Source organism: Salvelinus alpinus, chromosome 5, assembly GCF_045679555.1.
Source record: "Salvelinus alpinus chromosome 5, SLU_Salpinus.1, whole genome shotgun sequence".
NCBI classification, from domain to species: Eukaryota; Metazoa; Chordata; class Actinopteri; order Salmoniformes; family Salmonidae; genus Salvelinus; species Salvelinus alpinus.
In genome coordinates, this window is record NC_092090.1 from 11,693,814 (window position 1) to 11,711,853 (window position 18,040).

General features: G+C 49.5%; 1 protein-coding gene across 23 annotated transcripts in view; it reads left to right on the top strand.

Annotated features, from left to right (window-relative positions):
- Window positions 1–376: 376 nt before the first annotated feature.
- ppfia1 (PTPRF interacting protein alpha 1) overlaps window positions 377–18,040 on the top strand; it is a 93,199-nt gene continuing 75,535 nt past the window's right edge. For 14 of the 23 annotated variants that reach the window (XM_071400595.1, XM_071400591.1, XM_071400592.1 and 11 more), the window contains exons 1-2: window positions 377–1,371; window positions 8,190–8,447. In XM_071400595.1, the coding sequence (XP_071256696.1) occupies window positions 8,190–8,447 (258 nt within the window). In that variant the 5' untranslated portion in view covers window positions 377–1,371. The remainder of the gene's footprint in view (window positions 1,372–8,189; window positions 8,448–18,040) is intronic. The other 9 variants (XM_071400605.1, XM_071400608.1, XM_071400599.1 and 6 more) reach the window with 1 other exon arrangement.

Sequence of the window (18,040 nt, forward strand, 5' to 3'; positions counted from 1 at the left end):
GAGAGCATAATTACTTTAATTAAGACACCCTGTGGAGTGTCTCTGGAATGCCGTGTGTGTGCGTGTGTCTGTGTGTGTGTGTGTGCGTGTGTGTGTGCGTGTGTTGGATTTTTCAAAGATAAATGCATCTATCATAACTAAATCTCTTCCATTATAAATGTTTTAAAAAATCAAGTGACAAGAGGGAAAATGCTGCCATTATTCCACCACACATAGGCTAATCACAATGACCTAAAACACACTCAAAGATAATATACTGTAAATCTAACGTCAGACTGAATGAGCCACAACCTTGGTCACCGACGGTAGCCTGCCCTAGCGACGTGCTTTCCACTGTTCCAACGTCACCAGCGTACGGACGCACAGGAGAGCAGGAAACGATAGACAACAAGAAGTGACTCCTGTGCCGACCGGGAGAGGGACGGCTCCTGTCGAGCTGGACTACCAAAGAAAACTGGATTAAAAGCTTGCATTCGGACGGAAACCTGGTTTATTTGATACGTTGGTAACCCATGGACAAATTGGTCGTGGATACATGTTTTTTAAGTGTGTTTTGAGCCCAATCCAAGGATTTTAAAGTTTCCGCGATCTCCTCTCTTGGATCTCACAGTTTTTGCCAGGCTGTGATGTGGTGACGCGGCTCGTCGACGGGAAGCTAAGCTAACGTTAGCTGGCAAAAGAAAATACACCAGAGAAAATGTGCTTTGGATATTTTAGTTTTCTTTTGACTTCGTCTTAATTTTTTCATTTGACCCTTGAAGTTGGATTATAAACACTTTATATGCGTTGCCTGGTATTGTCCTGGACAGTAACATTTCACTTTTTAGTTGCAGTCTAATGAGCTATCGTAACCGGCTATAGTGCCTAGCTAGCTCTGGCCATTTGATTGCTAAGGTTAGTTAGCTATCTAGCTACATCTGTTTCCACTTTTGTTCCTTGTAAGGAGTGTTGCCTAGCTGGCTAACGACACTTTTTTTTCTTGAACAAAGTATACAAATGTTAGGATGAGTTAATAATTGCGTGTATAGTATATGTGCAAATACTAATAATCAGTTTCACTCACTTTTATCTTGTGCAATGCAGAAGTAACTACCGTTAGCGAAATAGCTAGCTAGAGTTGGAGTATTGCCATCTGATGTGGGTCTGGCAGTGCGGCCTTTGGAAATATCTTTTTTGTTCGCCGTCGGGGACCTTTCAGTCTGGATGGTTGTCAACATTTCAATGGATTTAATGTTTTGAATGGCTTGGATTATTCATACAATTGTACCGTTGCATTAGTTGGACGAACTGGCTAGAAATTAAGTTGAAGAAAGCTCGGCAACATAAAAAGAAAAGTGGACATCACAAAGGAATTTCGCCTACTTTGCAAAGGTAACGTTAGCTAACCATTGATCTATTTGCAACAATGTATAACCTTTTATTGTACCAGTTTTACTAACTTTCTACCAGGCATATGTCATGCGTTATGGACATTTGGTTCACAGCTCTGGAAAGGAGTGCATTTGGCAGTAACTTACTTAAATTATTTAACTTAAGTTCTACGTAGTCATTTTCGATAACTGCCAATTGATTGATCTGGTTATCTAGGTGTCCGTACTCATATTTTATGCCTCCAGCCTTGAGTTTGAAAGACTGTTCTACACTAGACCTACAGTACCAACACAACGCGCCTTGGCAGCTGACGTTAGTTTGTTTATCAAAAACAGTCACATTCCAGACCGAAAGTATTAGCGTTACGCTTTCCCCGTGACCTTGGTGTTATGGTTTACACATTAATGTTACCGGACTTTGACCCTCTTGTCTCGCTCTTCGGACTTCAGCCTACTTGTAGCAGCCTTGTTTACGGTGTATGTTAGCAGCCCATCCAGTTCGAACTCGGTGTACGTTTTGTTCAATGGATGTGCATAGGGACTTCAGCCTTATGTAACGCCACTTGGTGATGTAGGTGTACCCCTCCCAACTCACTGCATTGTGATGTCTACAACTGAACTGCCATACTTTGAAGCCTACTGTCATGATGGACGCAGATCGTGCAGTTGTTGTTTTCTACATTGAGGTAGTTCCACTACAGAGTATGTCTACCATCTGTCATTCTGTCTCGTGCTCTTCAGTAGGGCCCCTCCCCCTCATAAACTCCATTGTTTTGTTGGTTTGACCTTGTTATTGGATAGCTGCTGTCCATTTGCTGAGGTGAAAATTAGGTTACATTTGTCAGCAGCCAAAATATTAATATTTATCACCTAGATATGTGGGGGATTTGGATGGTTGACGGGCCAATGACGGGCCTGCTTTTTAAACAAGCTCCTAAAGGTACAGTGCCACTGGCTCAGGTCCCTGAACTGAACACAGTGGCTTCTGAAAGCAAGTGCCTTTGGCATTGAAGGCCGTGGAAGAAGAAGGGAAAGCCCTAGTCCTCCCCGGCCACCCAGATCAAAATGCACTTCGTTCCAATTCATTAGCTGCAGTTCCTTTTTGGTTTTTTAAAAATGTAGCTCACATGATTCTGGGCTTTCCGCTCTGGAGGCCCATCTACAGGGCCTAATTGCCAGTGTTGATCCCTCTGTTGTGGAGCCAGTGGATGAAGTCAACCACTCAGTCAAGCCTGCATCCCCAACATCTTATGCCTGCCCATTAACAATGGAAAACCATATTACTGTACACACACATCCAGAGTGATTGTGAGTGTAGGCTAGGTCTACATGTGTTTGTGTACATTGGTTTTCTTAGTGTCTGGTCAATGGAAGGGCACTCAGTGGTCTGGCTTCATCATCTGATGCACCACAGGCGTTTGGTGCAAACCTCAAGCACAAATCTCCAGTTAGGAATTGGCCCTTGGAAAGCATAAAGGACCCCCTCCTTATAACATGTTCTAGCAGTGTATACAGACACCTTGCAGACCAGTGCCATTGTGAAGAAGCTATTTCTCAGTATACTGACTCTGCAGACCAGGGTCCTGATGAAGAAGCCATTATTCAGTATACTGACTCTGCAGACCAGGGTCCTGATGAAGAAGCCATTATTCAGTATACTGACTCTGCAGACCAGGGTCCTGATGAAGAAGCCATTATTCAGTCTACTGACTCTGCAGACCAGGGTCCTGATGAAGAAGCCATTATTCAGTCTAATGACTCTCTGCAGACCAGGGTCCTGATGAAGAAGCCATTATTCAGTCTACTGACTCTGCAGACCAGGGTCCTGATGAAGAAGCCATTATTCAGTCTACTGACTCTGCAGACCAGGGTCCTGATGAAGAAGCCATTATTCAGTATCGTGACTCTGCAGACCAGGGTCCTGATGAAGAAGCCATTATTCAGTCTACTGACTCTGCAGACCAGGGTCCTGATGAAGAAGCCATTATTCAGTATACTGACTCTGCAGTCCAGGGTCCTGATGAAGAAGCCATTATTCAGTCTACTGACTCTGCAGACCAGGGTCCTGATGAAGAAGCCATTATTCAGTCTACTGACTCTGCAGACCAGGGTCCTGATGAAGAAGCCATTATTCAGTCTACTGACTCTGCAGACCAGGGTCCTGATGAAGAAGCCATTATTCAGTCTACTGACTCTGCAGACCAGGGTCCTGATGAAGAAGCCATTATTCAGTCTACTGACTCTGTAGACCAGGGTCCTGATGAAGAAGCCATTATTCAGTCTACTGACTCTGCAGACCAGGGTCCTGATGAAGAAGCCATTATTCAGTCTACTGACTCTGCAGACCAGGGTCCTGATGAAGAAGCCATTATTCAGTCTACTGACTCTGCAGACCAGGGTCCTGATGAAGAAGCCATTATTCAGTCTACTGACTCTGCAGACCAGGGTCCTGATGAAGAAGCCATTATTCAGTATAGTGACTCTGCAGACCAGGGTCCTGATGAAGAAGCCATTATTCAGTCTACTGACTCTGCAGACCAGGGTCCTGATGAAGAAGCCATTATTCAGTCTACTGACTCTGCAGACCAGGGTCCTGATGAAGAAGCCATTATTCAGTCTACTGACTCTGCAGACCAGGGTCCTGATGAAGAAGTCATTATTCAGTCTACTGACTCTGTAGACCAGGGTCCTGATGAAGAAGCCATTATTCAGTCTACTGACTCTGCAGACCAGGGTCCTGATGAAGAAGCCATTATTCAGTCTACTGACTCTGCAGACCAGGGTCCTGATGAAGAAGCCATTATTCAGTCTACTGACTCTGCAGACCAGGGTCCTGATGAAGAAGCCATTATTCAGTCTACTGACTCTGCAGACCAGGGTCCTGATGAAGAAGCCATTATTCAGTATCGTGACTCTGCAGACCAGGGTCCTGATGAAGAAGCCATTATTCAGTCTACTGACTCTGCAGACCAGGGTCATTGTGAAGAAGCCATTACTCTTTACTGACTTTATTGTCCCGATGGGGATATTTTGTTGCAGTGTCATGTACACGTTTAAAATGGTGTTTAAATACAAAACAAATTGACAATACATCTTTCATAACAGTTACATTGCAATAAAAAGAGACCAGCCAGCTGGCCTTACTGGGTGGATAGGAACATTAGCCTGCTGACCCTACTGGGTGGATAGGAACATTAGCCTGCTGGCCTTACTGGGTGGATAGGAACATTAGCCTGCTGACCTTACTGGGTGGATAGGAACATTAGCCTGCTGACCTTACTGGGTGGATAGGAACATTAGCTTGCTGACCTTACTGGGTGGATAGGAACATTAGCCTGCTGACCTTACTGGGTGGATAGGAACATTAGCCTGCTGGCCTTACTGAGTGGATAGGAACATTAGCCTGCTGACCTTACTGGGTCTATAGGAACATTAGCCTGCTTACCTTACTGGGTCTATAGGAACATTCGCCTGCTGACCTTACTGGGTCTATAGGAACATTCGCCTGCTGGCCTTACTGGGTGGATAGGAACATTAGCCTGCTGACCTTACTGGGTCTATAGGAACATTAGCCTGCTGACCTTACTGGGTCTATAGGAACATTCGCCTGCTGACCTTACTGGGTCTATAGGAACATTCGCCTGCTGGCCTTACTGGGTCTATAGGAACATTAGCCTGCTGACCTTACTGGGTCTATAGGAACATTAGCCTGCTGGCCTTACTGGGTCTATAGGAACATTAGCCTGCTGACCTTACTGGGTCTATAGGAACATTAGCCTGCTGACCTTACTGGGTCAATGGGAACATTAGCCTGCTCTCCTTACTGGGTGGATAGGAACATTAGCCTGCTGACCTTACTGGGTGGATAGGAACATTAGCCTGCTGGCCTTACTGGGTGGATAGGAACATTAGCCTGCTGACCTTACTGGGTCTATAGGAACATTAGCCTGCTGGCCTTACTGGGTCTATAGGAACATTAGCCTGCTGGCCTTACTGGGTCAATAGGAACATTAGCCTGCTGGCCTTACTGGGTCTATAGGAACATTAGCCTGCTGGCCTTACTGGGTCAATAGGAACATTAGCCTTCTGTCCTTACTGGGTCAATAGGAACATTAGCCTGCTGGCCTTACTGGGTCTATAGGAACATTAGCCTGCTGGCCTTACTGGGTCTATAGGAACATTAGCCCGCTGGCCTTACTGGGTCTATAGGAACATTATCCTGCTGGCCTTACTGGGTCAATAGGAACATTAGCCTGCTGGCCTTACTGGGTCTATAGGAACATTAGCCTGCTGGCCTTACTGGGTCTATCGGAACATTAGTCCAAGCTATTTAGGGGGGATATCACACCTGGCACAAATAATTCTCTGGTTGTGTTTTTCCTGCTGAGGGGTGCCCTATACCTGCGCCCAGAGGGGAGTAGTTCAAAGTCCGGGTACAGGGGGTGGCTTGGGTCTAAAATGATTTTGTGGGCCTTGCGGAGGGCCCTGACCTTAAAGATCTCATCCAGGCCCGTATGTTTGACTCCCAAGTACCTTGCTTGCTGTGGTGATAATCATTCTCAGCATATTTCTCTGGCTGACAGTGGCATTGCCAAACCAACAAACAATACAAAAAGTTAAAATACTCTCACTGAAAGATTTGTTAAACAGAGTCAGTATAGTACAATTAACATTAAAAGATCCCAGCTTTTTTGAGAAAGTACAGTCTCTGTTGACTCTTTTTGTAGATCAGGTCTGTACATTTACTCCACGGAAGCTTATTATCCAACAGGACAGCCAGGTGTGTATCTTCCTGCTCAATCTCTATGTTCTGACCTCTGATAGATGTTGCAGAGGTAGGTAGTGTTCTCTTCCTGAAGTCTATGCTCATCTCTTTGGTCTTGTTGGTATTGAGGACCAAGTGTGATTGGTCACAGCACTCTGCAAAGTCATTTAGGACCGGGCCATGATGTTCCTCGTCATCATGCAACAGGCTGATCAAGGCAGTGTCATCAGCAAACTTAACGAGGTGTCTGTCAGGATGGGAACTAATACAACTATTAGTGTACGAGATGTATACTGACTCTCTGCAGACCAGGGACATGATGATATATATTTCTTAACTCCATTCTTTTACTTTTTAGATTTGTGTGTGTTGTTGTTAATTGTTAGATACTACTGCACTATTGGAGTTAGGAACACAAGCATTTCTCTACACCCTCAATAACATCTTGCTAAATATGTGGATGTGACCAATAGCATTTTATTTCATGAAGAAGCCATTTCTCTCTGCGGACCAGGGCCGTGACGAAGAAGGCATTTCTCAGTCGTTAGAAAATGGCACTTGCAACGCCAGGATAGTGAGTTTAATTCCCGCTAGCATGACTGTATGCAGCGTGACTGTAAGTTGCTTGGATACGGGCGTCTGTTAAATGGCATTCATTCTTATTATAATTAGATGCATTATTATTATATTAATGGTATTGTGCTTAACAAACAGGTGGCAGAAAAGAGTTCTCTGACTGGGTTCTCCTCTTGTTTTAATACAGTGGTTTACAGCAGACCTACCAAGTAGTTTGATTACTAAGTCATAAATCAGCACATTGCAGTACCCAGTTAGTGCAATATATACGGCCTGATTGTGTGTGGAGGCCTTCCCCACTGTGTTCTGTTTTCTCACTGCAAGTGAATGTTCTCTCCATGTGTGCCTGCCACTACCCCTTCAGACAACGGCTTGGGTCAAGGTGCTGATTTATTGAGTGCAGATGGGGAGATAGCGAGAGTACCGTCGTCACGTTGCCCCGGATCTTTATCTTGTTCGCTAGCCGGGGGGGTATGTGTGTGTTTCTGTTGATGGGCTATGTGTTTCTGTTGATGGGCTGTGTACGTGTGTATTTTGGGTGTGCTACAGACAAACTTCATAGAATCTCTGCAAGCACTCTGTCACACAGAACACCAGAGATGGCACCACACAGAAATGTCAGTACCTGTCAGCACTTGTAACTTAACACAAGTGTGAGGTCCAGTGTCTTGCGGCCCATCATGGCAGAGGCGGGCAGGTTGTTGTGTCCAGTCCTCCCTGGCTATTTTTCTGTGATCTCGGTTGTGAATGAACTTAATGATTTCCTCAGAGTCAAGCATGTATGAAGAAAATACAATGTTGTATGTTTATGATCACCTTGCGGTTTCATGTTTTAGTGTTCGTAACGTTTTTCCATGGAGAGCGCCGCTTAGTGAAGCTGTTATTGATCCTGATGTGTGATAAGTCATTCAACTCTGATGTAAAGCTCAAGACGCTATTGAGCTCTGAGGCGTTGTCCTTGTAAGTGTTGGCGACTTCTTTCTCTGACATGTTCTCCCTCTCTCTCTCCACCCCTCTCCTCCTCTCTCCCTCTCTCTCTCCACCCCTCTCCTCCTCTCTCCCTCTCTCCCTCTCTCTCTCCACCCCTCTCCGCCTCCCTCTCTCCCTCTCTCTCTCCACCCCTCTCCGCCTCCCTCCCTCTCTCCCTCTCTCTCTCCACCCCTCTCCGCCTCTCTCCCTCCACCCCTCTCCTCCTCTCTCCCTCTCCACCCCTCTCCTCCCTCTCTCCCTCTCCACCCCTCTCCTCCTCCCTCCCTCTCTCCCTCTCTCTCTCCACCCCTCTCCGCCTCCCTCCCTCTCTCCCTCTCTCTCTCCACCCCTCTCCGCCTCCCTCTCTCTCTCTCTCTCTCCACCCCTCTCCTCCCTCCCTCTCTCTCCCTCTCTCTCTCCACCCCTCTCCTCCTCCCTCCCTCTCTCCCTCCCCCCTCCCTCCTCCCTCCCTCTCTCCCTCTCCCTCCACCCCTCTCCTCCTATCCTAGATGATGTGCGAGGTGATGCCCACCATCAGCGAGTCGGAGGGGCCTTCGGGTGGCCGGCGGGGGTCTGGCTCGCCTCTGCATTCGGACTCGGAGGGGCACTTTGAATCTCTGATGGTTTCCATGCTGGAGGAACGCGACCGGCTACTGGACACGCTGAGGGAGACCCAGGAGAACCTAGGCCTGACCCAGGGCAAACTGCACGAGGTCAGCCACGAGAGGGACTCCCTGCAGAGGCAGCTTAACACCGCCCTGCCCCAGGTAAGAGACCTGAAGCTGGTGTAGATAGAGGCTGCTGATGCTACTCTACGGGACACATGGGTTTGGTTTACACTGTTCTGTGTTTTTATTTGTTATTTTTGAAATATGGTGAAATCACATAAGGACTGTTATAAACTGGGTGGTTCTAGCCCTGAATGCTGATTGGCTGACAGCTGTGGTAAATCAGACCGTATGCCACGGGTATGACAAAACATTTATTTTTCCTGCTCTAATTACGTTGGTAACCAGTTTCTAATAGCAATAAGGCACCTCGGGGGTTTGTGATATATGGTCAATATACCATTTAATTCTAGACTACTGGGGTAGAGAGAGAGAAGAGTTTAACTTGCTTCTATGCTCTTTCCCACAAGCGGAGCGGGAAGCTACTGTATAAGTTCACGCACACTAGCTGCATTTTGGAGTGTGTGTGTGTGTGTGTGTGTTTAGCTACGGGATGAAAGGCCCCAATGCAGCCTGTTCCCTCAGCAGATGGTCTTAGTGATTGAGACTCCACAGGGACTCTGGTTAAGGGGGGGTGGTGGTGGTAAGTTTCACCCCCCCCCATTACTGTAGTCACTCAACCAGCCAGTGTAAAACGCTTGAGTTTTAACCTTCTGTTGTCATTCTGGACGCCCTCCAAGGTTACACAAAGCACTTGTCCGTCAGATGAACTGCCGTTACTGTGTCACGCGGTGGTAGAATATGTATGATGGCCTTGATCCTCCTCTACCCTCTGTAACGGTCACTGATGACCTCACGGATTACACACACACACACACACACACACACACACACACACACACACACACACACACACACTGCTAGGCCTGTCTGGCTGGTCCAGTAAAACGAGTGCTGGAGAGAGGTTTCTCAGTAGGAACCAAATGAGACTCATGTAATGGCATTCTATTCCTACTGGAAGTAGTCCTGCGGACTGTGACGTGCATGTAATCGCCAACGTTTCTGCCATGGAGGAAAACAGAACCGCGGTGTGGTTTTGAAATGATGCCCTTATGTAATTCTAAAGTGTTCATATCAATCGCGTATCTGAACTGGGTAAGTCAGGAGCAGGAAGCACCTCAACCAGAGAAGAACTCCGTTTTGTGTTCTGTATCGCTGAGGTAAATTCAGGAACGTCTGTGGTTTGGCTGCTGAGTACATTTGTCTAATGAAATTCCTTTCCTGAAGTGACCTTTGTTCTGGCTTTGGTTGTGGACTTTGGTTGGTCTTTATTCAGACCGACTGTGTCTTCAGCTGTTGGTTAACATAGTTAGTTTGTAGCATGAGGTGGTAGAGTCCTGCATTTTTCTTTCTACTGTAATGAAGAAAAGTTTCTCTCTCTCTCTCTGCCCCCCCACATGTTTTCTCCCTCTATTAAGCCTTGTACCCGTCTGGTCGGTCTGTCTCTCTGTATGTGTGTATGATGGAGGCTCAGGTTTCAGTCCCTCTCACAAGGCACATCCTCATGGTTTTACATTGTGAACCAGGCCCTGGGGGGATTGGGTGGTTTTACGTTGTGAACCAGGCCCTGAGGGGATTGGGTGGTTTTACATTGTGAACCAGGCCCTGAGGGGATTGGGTGGTTTTACATTGTGAACCAGGCCCTGAGGGGATTGGGTGGTTTTACGTTGTGAACCAGGCCCTGAGGGGATTGGGTGGTTTTACGTTGTGAACCAGGCCCTGAGGGGATTGGGTGGTTTTACGTTGTGAACCAGGCCCTGAGGGGATTGGGTTGTTTTACGTTGTGAACCAGGCCCTGAGGGGATTGGGTGGTTTTACGTTGTGAACCAGGCCCTGGGGGGATTGGGTGGTTTTACGTTGTGAACCAGGCCCTGAGGGGATTGGGTGGTTTTACGTTGTGAACCAGGCCCTGGGGGGATTGGGTGGTTTTACGTTGTGAACCAGGCCCTGAGGGGATTGGGTTGTTTTACGTTGTGAACCAGGCCCTGGGGGGATTGGGTTGTTTTACGTTGTGAACCAGGCCCTGAGGGGATTGGGTGGTTTTACGTTGTGAACCAGGCCCTGAGGGGATTGGGTGTCCTCTGTTAATAATGCACAATGACCTGGAGATCAATTAAACAAGCTGTTCTGGGCTCGCCAGACGATGGCCGACGCTAATACAAAAGCACAACAGATACTTAACAGAGAGTTTAATTAAATTAAACTCTATCACAGTAATGATATCCAGAGGAGGGAAAGAGTTGCTAAGTCATATTCTCCATAGCTGGACAATAGGATGAGAATCCCATTAAAAGGTGTTGGTTTCCTGTACCCTGCCCAGTTTTATACCTTCCTCCTCATTCCATTTAGCTTCTCTTCTTTTTTTGGATCGGTCGCTGACCTCACACAGCGTAACACTGTCATTGGGAACACATGCCTCGCTTTCCTGTTAACCCTTCTCACACCTGGAGCACCAGAGAGAAAGCAAGAGTGTTTTAACCATTTGTTCGGGGCAGAAATGGATTGATGCCTCGAGTGGTCCTCAGAATGCAGAACTCTGAAGAGAAGCAGTTCTATTGCTGATGGAAATGAATTCCTAGACATGTTCTTCACTTTTTTCTGCTCTAGAAATGCAATCCATCTCTACTAAGGATTTTCAACTTTATTGGGTTCTGCACTGCTACCACTCACCAGTTAACTTCCAGTCCCGGCTGTAGCTCAGGACTGTGTCTGTCACCCTGCTGCTCGGGACTGTGTCTGTCACCCTGCCGCTCGGAACTGTGTCTGTCACCCTGCCGCTCGGGACTGTGTCTGTCACCCTGCCGCTCGGGACTGTGTCTGTCACCCTGCCGCTCGGGACTGTGTCTGTCACCCTGCCGCTCGGGACTGTGTCTGTCACCCTGCCGCTCGGGACTGTGTCTGTCACCCTGCCGCTCGGGACTGTGTCTGTCACCCTGCCGCTCGGGACTGTGTCTGTCACCCTGCCGCTCGGGACTGTGTCTGTCACCCTGCCGCTCGGGACTGTGTCTGTCACCCTGCCGCTCGGGACTGAGTCTGTCACCCTGCCGCTCGGGACTGTGTCTGTCACCCTGCCGCTCGGGACTGAGTCTGTCACCCTGCCGCTCGGGACTGTGTCTGTCACCCTGCCGCTCGGGACTGTGTCTGTCACCCTGCCGCTCGGGACTGTGTCTGTCACCCTGCCGCTCGGGACTGTGTCTGTCACCCTGCCGCTCGGGACTGTGTCTGTCACCCTGCCGCTCGGGACTGCGTCTGTCACCCTGCCGCTCGGGACTGCGTCTGTCACCCTGCCGCTCGGGACTGTCTGTCACCCTGCCGCTCGGGACTGTCTGTCACCCTGCCGCTCGGGACTGTGTCTGTCACACTGCCGCTCGGGACCGTGTCTGTCTGTCACCCTGCCGCTCGGGACTGTGTGGAGCTACGTGCTAACATCCTTGCTACGATGCCAGGGCTAATTAAACTCTGTCTGTGAGGGTGCCCCGAGCACACAGAGCTGTGAACAGGAACCATGGTGGTGAACCCCGCCCAGGAAGAAAGAGGAAACCGTCTGTCATTCTGCTAGGTGATGGTGTCTACAGTACACCACCCCAGGACATGTCTGCTCTTGTCAATACCCCTCTATGGGAGCCCTATAGCAACAATTCAGACATGCTATTACATAGTAAAGGTTGTGGAATGTGAAAGACTGGTGGGGGGAACTTGGTACCTGGCTGTGGGGGGGACGTGGTACCTGGCTGTTGGGGGGGGGGGGGGGGGGCTTGGTACCTGGCTGTTGGAGGGGGAGGTGGAACCTGGGACCTGGCTGTTGGAAGGGGGGGGGTGGAACCTGGCTGTTGAAGGGGGCTTGGGACCTGGCTGTTGGAGAAGGGGGCTTGGGACCTGGCTGTTGGAGGGGGGGGGGCTTGGGACCTGGCTGTTGGGGGGGGGCCTTGGGACCTGGCTGTTGGGGGGGGGCCTTGGGACCTGGCTGTTGGAGGGGGGGTGGAACCTGGCTGTTGGAGAGGGGGGCTTGGGACCTGGCTGTTGGAAGGGGGGGGTGGAACCTGGCTGTTGAAGGGGGCTTGGGACCTGGCTGTTGGAGAAGGGGGCTTGGGACCTGGCTGTTGGAGGGGGGAGGCTTGGGACCTGGCTGTTGGGGGGGGGCCTTGGGACCTGGCTGTTGGAGGGGGGGTGGAACCTGGCTGTTGGAGAGGGGGGCTTGGGACCTGGCTGTTGGAGGGGAGGGGGGGGGGGGCTTGGGACCTGGCTGTTGGGGGGGTGGGTGAGACCTGGCTGTTGCTGTTTCATTTGGCTGGACTCAGTGGCTGCATAACTGACTTATAAAGCTGGAACAGAAAGGGGGTGCCTCTGGTGACGTGAGAGAATGGTAGTCTCTCTGTCCTTCAGATTGACATTGCCGGGGTACTAGCCTAGCTAATTCACGGTAACCTGGAGTAACAGGCCAAACATGCACTGATTACAGTTGCCTCCAATGCACTGTGTAGAGAGACACTGGTTATGGAGCCAGACTGTAAGAGGGGGACCTGTAGCAGTAATATGTGTTTCCCCCCCCCTCCCTCCCTCCCTCCCCCCTGCCATGTCATCCCATTGCTTTTATTTGGCACCATTACACTCTGTCCCTGTCTCTCTCTGTCCCTGTCTCTCTCTGTCCCTCTCCTTCTTTCTCTCTCTCTCTGTCCTTTCTCTGTCTCTCTCTTCCTGTTAATTCAATTTACATTTTTCAGTTCCTCTCAATTCAATTCAATTCAATTCAAGGGGCTTTATTGGCATGGGAAACATGTGTTAACATTGCCAAAGCAAGTGAGGTAGATAATATACAAAAGTCAAATAAACAATAAAAATGAACAGTAAACATTACACATACAGAAGTTTCAAAACAATAAAGACATTACAAATGTCATATTATATATATGCAGTGTTGTAACAATGTACAAATGGTTAAAGCACACAAGTTAAAATAAATAAACATAAATATGGGTTGTATTTACAATGGAGACCAGACTCTGTCTGGTCTTGGGAAGCACTGGGTAGGTGGGGAGTGGGGAGTGGCTTTACCTGAAAGTTATCAGCCTTCTTGCTAATAGGGCCACACCTCTCCCTCACGTCTCCCACTTTTCCCCACCCCCAGAGAGAGTGCCCCTCTTGTGGAATGTACCAACATTCCAGGGAAGCGTGCTCATACATCCACAGCCCCTCAACCCCATCAGTCAGCAGTAAAAACTCCTGTCAACCCCATCAGTCAGCAGTAAACACTCCTGTCAACCCCGTCAGTACAGTTTACTACTGACAGGGTTGACAGTGAAGTTCACTACCGACTGTGAGGGTTGAGGGGCTGTGGATGTATGAGCATGCTGCCCTGGAATGTTGGTACATTCCACAAGAGGAGCACTCTCTCTGGGGGTGGGGAAAAGCGGGAGACGTGAGGGAGAGGTGTGGCCCTATTAGCAAGAAGGCTGATAACAGGATAGTTCACTGCTGACTGACGGGGTTGACAGGACAGTTCACTGCTGACTGACGGGGTTGACAGGACAGTTCACTGCTGACTGACAGGGTTGAAAGGGGAGTTCACTGCTGACTGACAGGGTTGACAGGACAACTAGTTCACTGCTGACTGACAGGGTTGACAGGACAACTAGTTCACTGCTGACTGACAGGGTTGACAGCACAACTAGTTCACTGCTGACTGACAGGGTTGACAGGATAGTTCACTGCTGACTGACGTGGTTGACAGGATTGTTCACTGCTGACTGACAGGGTTGACGGGATAGTTCACTGCTGACTGACGGGGTTGACAGGAACTGCCATTTTTTCCTCCCCTCATTGACCAGGATGGCCCATTCATTCACACGACCACACACACACACACTCATTCACACGACCAGCGCCATGAATATATTTTTGATCCCTTGTGTTTTAGACTGCTGACACCGTGGTGATGTTGTGTTCAGCCCCAGCAGTTCTAATCTAATGTTATGCCCCATATGGTGGAATTGGGCTAATTGTGCCGTGTTGAGGTCAGTGCCATCTGAAGCACAGTGTGGTTTTGTTGAAGTGGGGAACTGTTTTTCTCTGTGAGCTCTCTCACGCTCTGTCTCTCTCTCTCTGTGTGGTGAATTAAATCTGTTCTTCAGGCCTGGTGGTGTTTCTATGGCTCTACACAAGGGAGGAGGTGATGGAAGTTTAAAGAGACAAGGGGGATGGAGGGAGAAAGGGGGGATGGGGGGGTGGAGGGAGAAAGCGGGAGAAGGGGGGATGGAGGGAGAAAGGGGGAGTATGGGGGGTTTAAAGAAAAGCAGTGCTCTGCTGGATGGTATACCACCACCCTAGGAGGGAGTGGGGGAAAGGAGGGGAGAAGGGAGGGGGAGAGAGGAGTGGGGGGGGGTTAACAGACAGACGAGATGGAGAGCGTGGGGTCTGAGTGGGGGGGCGTGGGGTCTGAGTGGGGGGGCGTGGGGTCTGAGTGGGGGGGCGTGGGGTCTGAGTGGGGGGGCGTGGGGTCTGAGTGGGGGGGCGTGGGGTCTGAGTGGGGTCTGAGTGGGGGGGCGTGGGGTCTGAGTGGGGTCTGAGTGGGGGGGGCGTGGGGTCTGAGTGGGGGGGGCGTGGGGTCTGAGTGGGGGGGGCGTGGGGTCTGAGTGGGGGGGCGTGGGGTCTGAGTGGGGGGGCGTGGGGTCTGAGTGGGGGGGCGTGGGGTCTGAGCGGGGGGGGCGTGGGGTCTGAGTGGCGTTTCGGCACAGTGCCTGCTTGGTGTGGGTGGGGAAAGCAGGAGCCTCTTCACGTGATGAGGCCAGAGAGGGAGAATGAGAGAGGCCGGCAGGGAGAGCTTACTGGTCTTGTGATGGGGGCCGGTAGAGGACTGTAGTAAAGCTCTTATTATAAGATGGAGATTTAGTAAAGTCTCATATACCCAAACTAACAGAGAGCAGTGAGGCGTTTCATAGCTCTGTCTCTTCCCGTCTCTCTTCCTCACGGTGTCCTTTACTGTTTTAAACTCTTCCTTCCTCCTCTGTTCTTTCCCTCCCCTACTTTTTTGCCTCACTCAACTCCAAATGTGATTTGTTTCCGTGGCGTCTTGGTTTAGAGGGCTTCTATAAAATATCTGTTTTTCTCCTCGTGTGCCTCTGCCTAACTATTTGTTTTCTTCCCACATTCACTTTCTCTCTTCAAAGTCCTTTTATAGTTATGTTCCTTGTTTTAGCATCTTGTTTTAGCATCTTTTTTGAGTTTCCTAAGGATGGAGGGAGGGAGAGAGAGAGGGAGGAAGAGAGCGCTGTATTCTATTGATTGTGGCGAATAAATCCAGCCTCACTCTGTATTCCATGGAAAATGTGACGAGGAAAACTTTTTTTTTCATTCACTGGTGGAAGTATGGAGTTGTTGGAGCATAGCCAGGGGGATCATTCCTTCTTCTATCCATTGAGGGGACCCTGAGAGGGGCAGAGAAACACAGAGAGAGGGGAGAGTACGGTAACCCCCCAAAACCATCTACCCAAAGTTCCAGACGTGAGTTATTTGTATATGGTTGTGTAGTCTAAGTTTTGGAAATCTGTGGCAGAAAGGTTGAGACTGAGTTTCTCTGCATGGACTTTGAGACTCAGGGCCTGGCACCGGTTCCCACACAAGTCCCCTCCTTTCTCCCTCCCACTCTGCGTTTGGCCTCTCGTGGTCACGGTCCGGTCTGGCAGGTTGGGTCAGGTCCCCTTTAGGACCCTCTGACTCTCTGAGACTGGCATGTTTGCTCCTGACTCAGTCCACAGGCTCTCTGTCAACGTTGCACATTACTGCAATGCACTGTTTGCTGCCTGCTGCCACAAAGCACCTCTATAACACAGGCCTATGAGGCAGCAGTAGTCTCCTTGAGGCAGCCCTCCCTCCCTGCCCTAACCCAGATTAAGGATTTGGGGGCTCTGTTAATCTCTGATATCAGAGGGGCTCTGATCAGTGGAAATTAGAGTGGGGCTGTGCCCTCCAGATAAATAATCCACTGTTTTGAACTGGATTGAGTCAAGGACCAGTATGGGGGTTCAGGAATGGGTTGAACCCAATAGAGGAATGAGACTCCTCCCCTGAACCGTGGCTCTCTGGGGCTGAACCGTGGCTCTCTGGGGCTGAACCGTGGCTCTCTGGGGCTGAACCGTGGCTCTCTGGACTGAACCGTGGCTCTCTGGGACTGAAATGACAGGCTTCTCTGAATTACGCCCCATCTCTGTTTGCACTTTGTTTCATGTCACTAATTGTGTGTGTGTGAGTGAGAGACTGTGTGTTGGCTGATGTCAAGCTCCTTAACCTGAGAGTGGCTTACCACAGTACAAGGCCTTGTAGCAGTGGAGCCATCTAACCCAGACATCACTGTAGCTATAATACTTAAAGGGCTAGATCAGTGGTTCTCTAACCTCTCCTCGGGGGACCCCCCCCCACCCCCATGTAACGTCTGGGGGTCCCGAGGAGAGGTTAGGGAACCACTGATCTAGATCACCATCCAAAGTCAGCATCTTTTACGAACAGGGCTGTGGAACGGCATGTAGAATTAGTTCCAGTCCACCGTAGACCCACTATTCCACCAATAGACACAACGTATAAACATAGAGCCCCTGCATGGGGACATTGGACAAACAGGGAAATTCACCACCAATGTCTTCCTACTCTCCCAGGATACAAAAAACATAGAAGGAACTAAACTGAGACGGGAGAGACTGGGATAGAGGGAGAGAAACGGAGAGAGGGGAAAAACTGAGTGACTTACCGAGAGACGGAGAAAAGGACCTAGAGAGGGGGAGAAAGAGGGACAGAACGAGAGACTGAGACAAAGGCAGACTTGTTCCAGACAGTCACTAGAGAGTCAGACCAGTGTTGCTGCAGTCTCTTACCAGATGTAGTAGCAGAGTAGAGAGTCTGTCAGACCAGTGTTGCTGCAGTCTCTTACCAGATGTAACAGCAGAGTAGAGAGTCAGACCAGTAATGCTGCAGTCTCTTACCAGATGTAGTAGCAGAGTAGAGAGTCTGACCAGTGTTGCTGCAGTCTCTTACCAGATGTAACAGCAGAGTAGAGAGTCTGACCAGTGTTGCTGCAGTCTCTTACCAGATGTAGTAGCAGAGTAGAGAGTCAGACCAGTGTTGCTGCAGTCTCTTACCAGATGTAACAGCAGAGTAGAGAGTCTGACCAGTGTTGCTGCAGTCTCTTACCAGATGTAGTAGCAGAGTAGAGAGTCTGACCAGTGTTGCTGCAGTCTCTTACCAGATGTAACAGCAGAGTAGAGAGTCAGACCAGTGTTGCTGCAGTCTCTTAGCAGATGTAGTAGCAGAGTAGAGAGTCTGACCAGTGTTGCTGCAGTCTCTTACCAGATGTAACAGCAGAGTAGAGAGTCTGACCAGTGTTGCTGCAGTCTCTTACCAGATGTAGTAGCAGAGTAGAGAGTCTGACCAGTGTTGCTGCAGTCTCTTACCAGATGTAACAGCAGAGTAGAGAGTCTGACCAGTGTTGCTGCAGTCTCTTACCAGATGTAGTAGCAGAGTAGAGAGTCTGACCAGTGTTGCTGCAGACTCTTACCAGATGTAACAGCAGAGTAGAGAGTCAGACCAGTGTTGCTGCAGTCTCTTACCAGATGTAGTAGCAGAGTAGAGATTCTGACCAGTGTTGC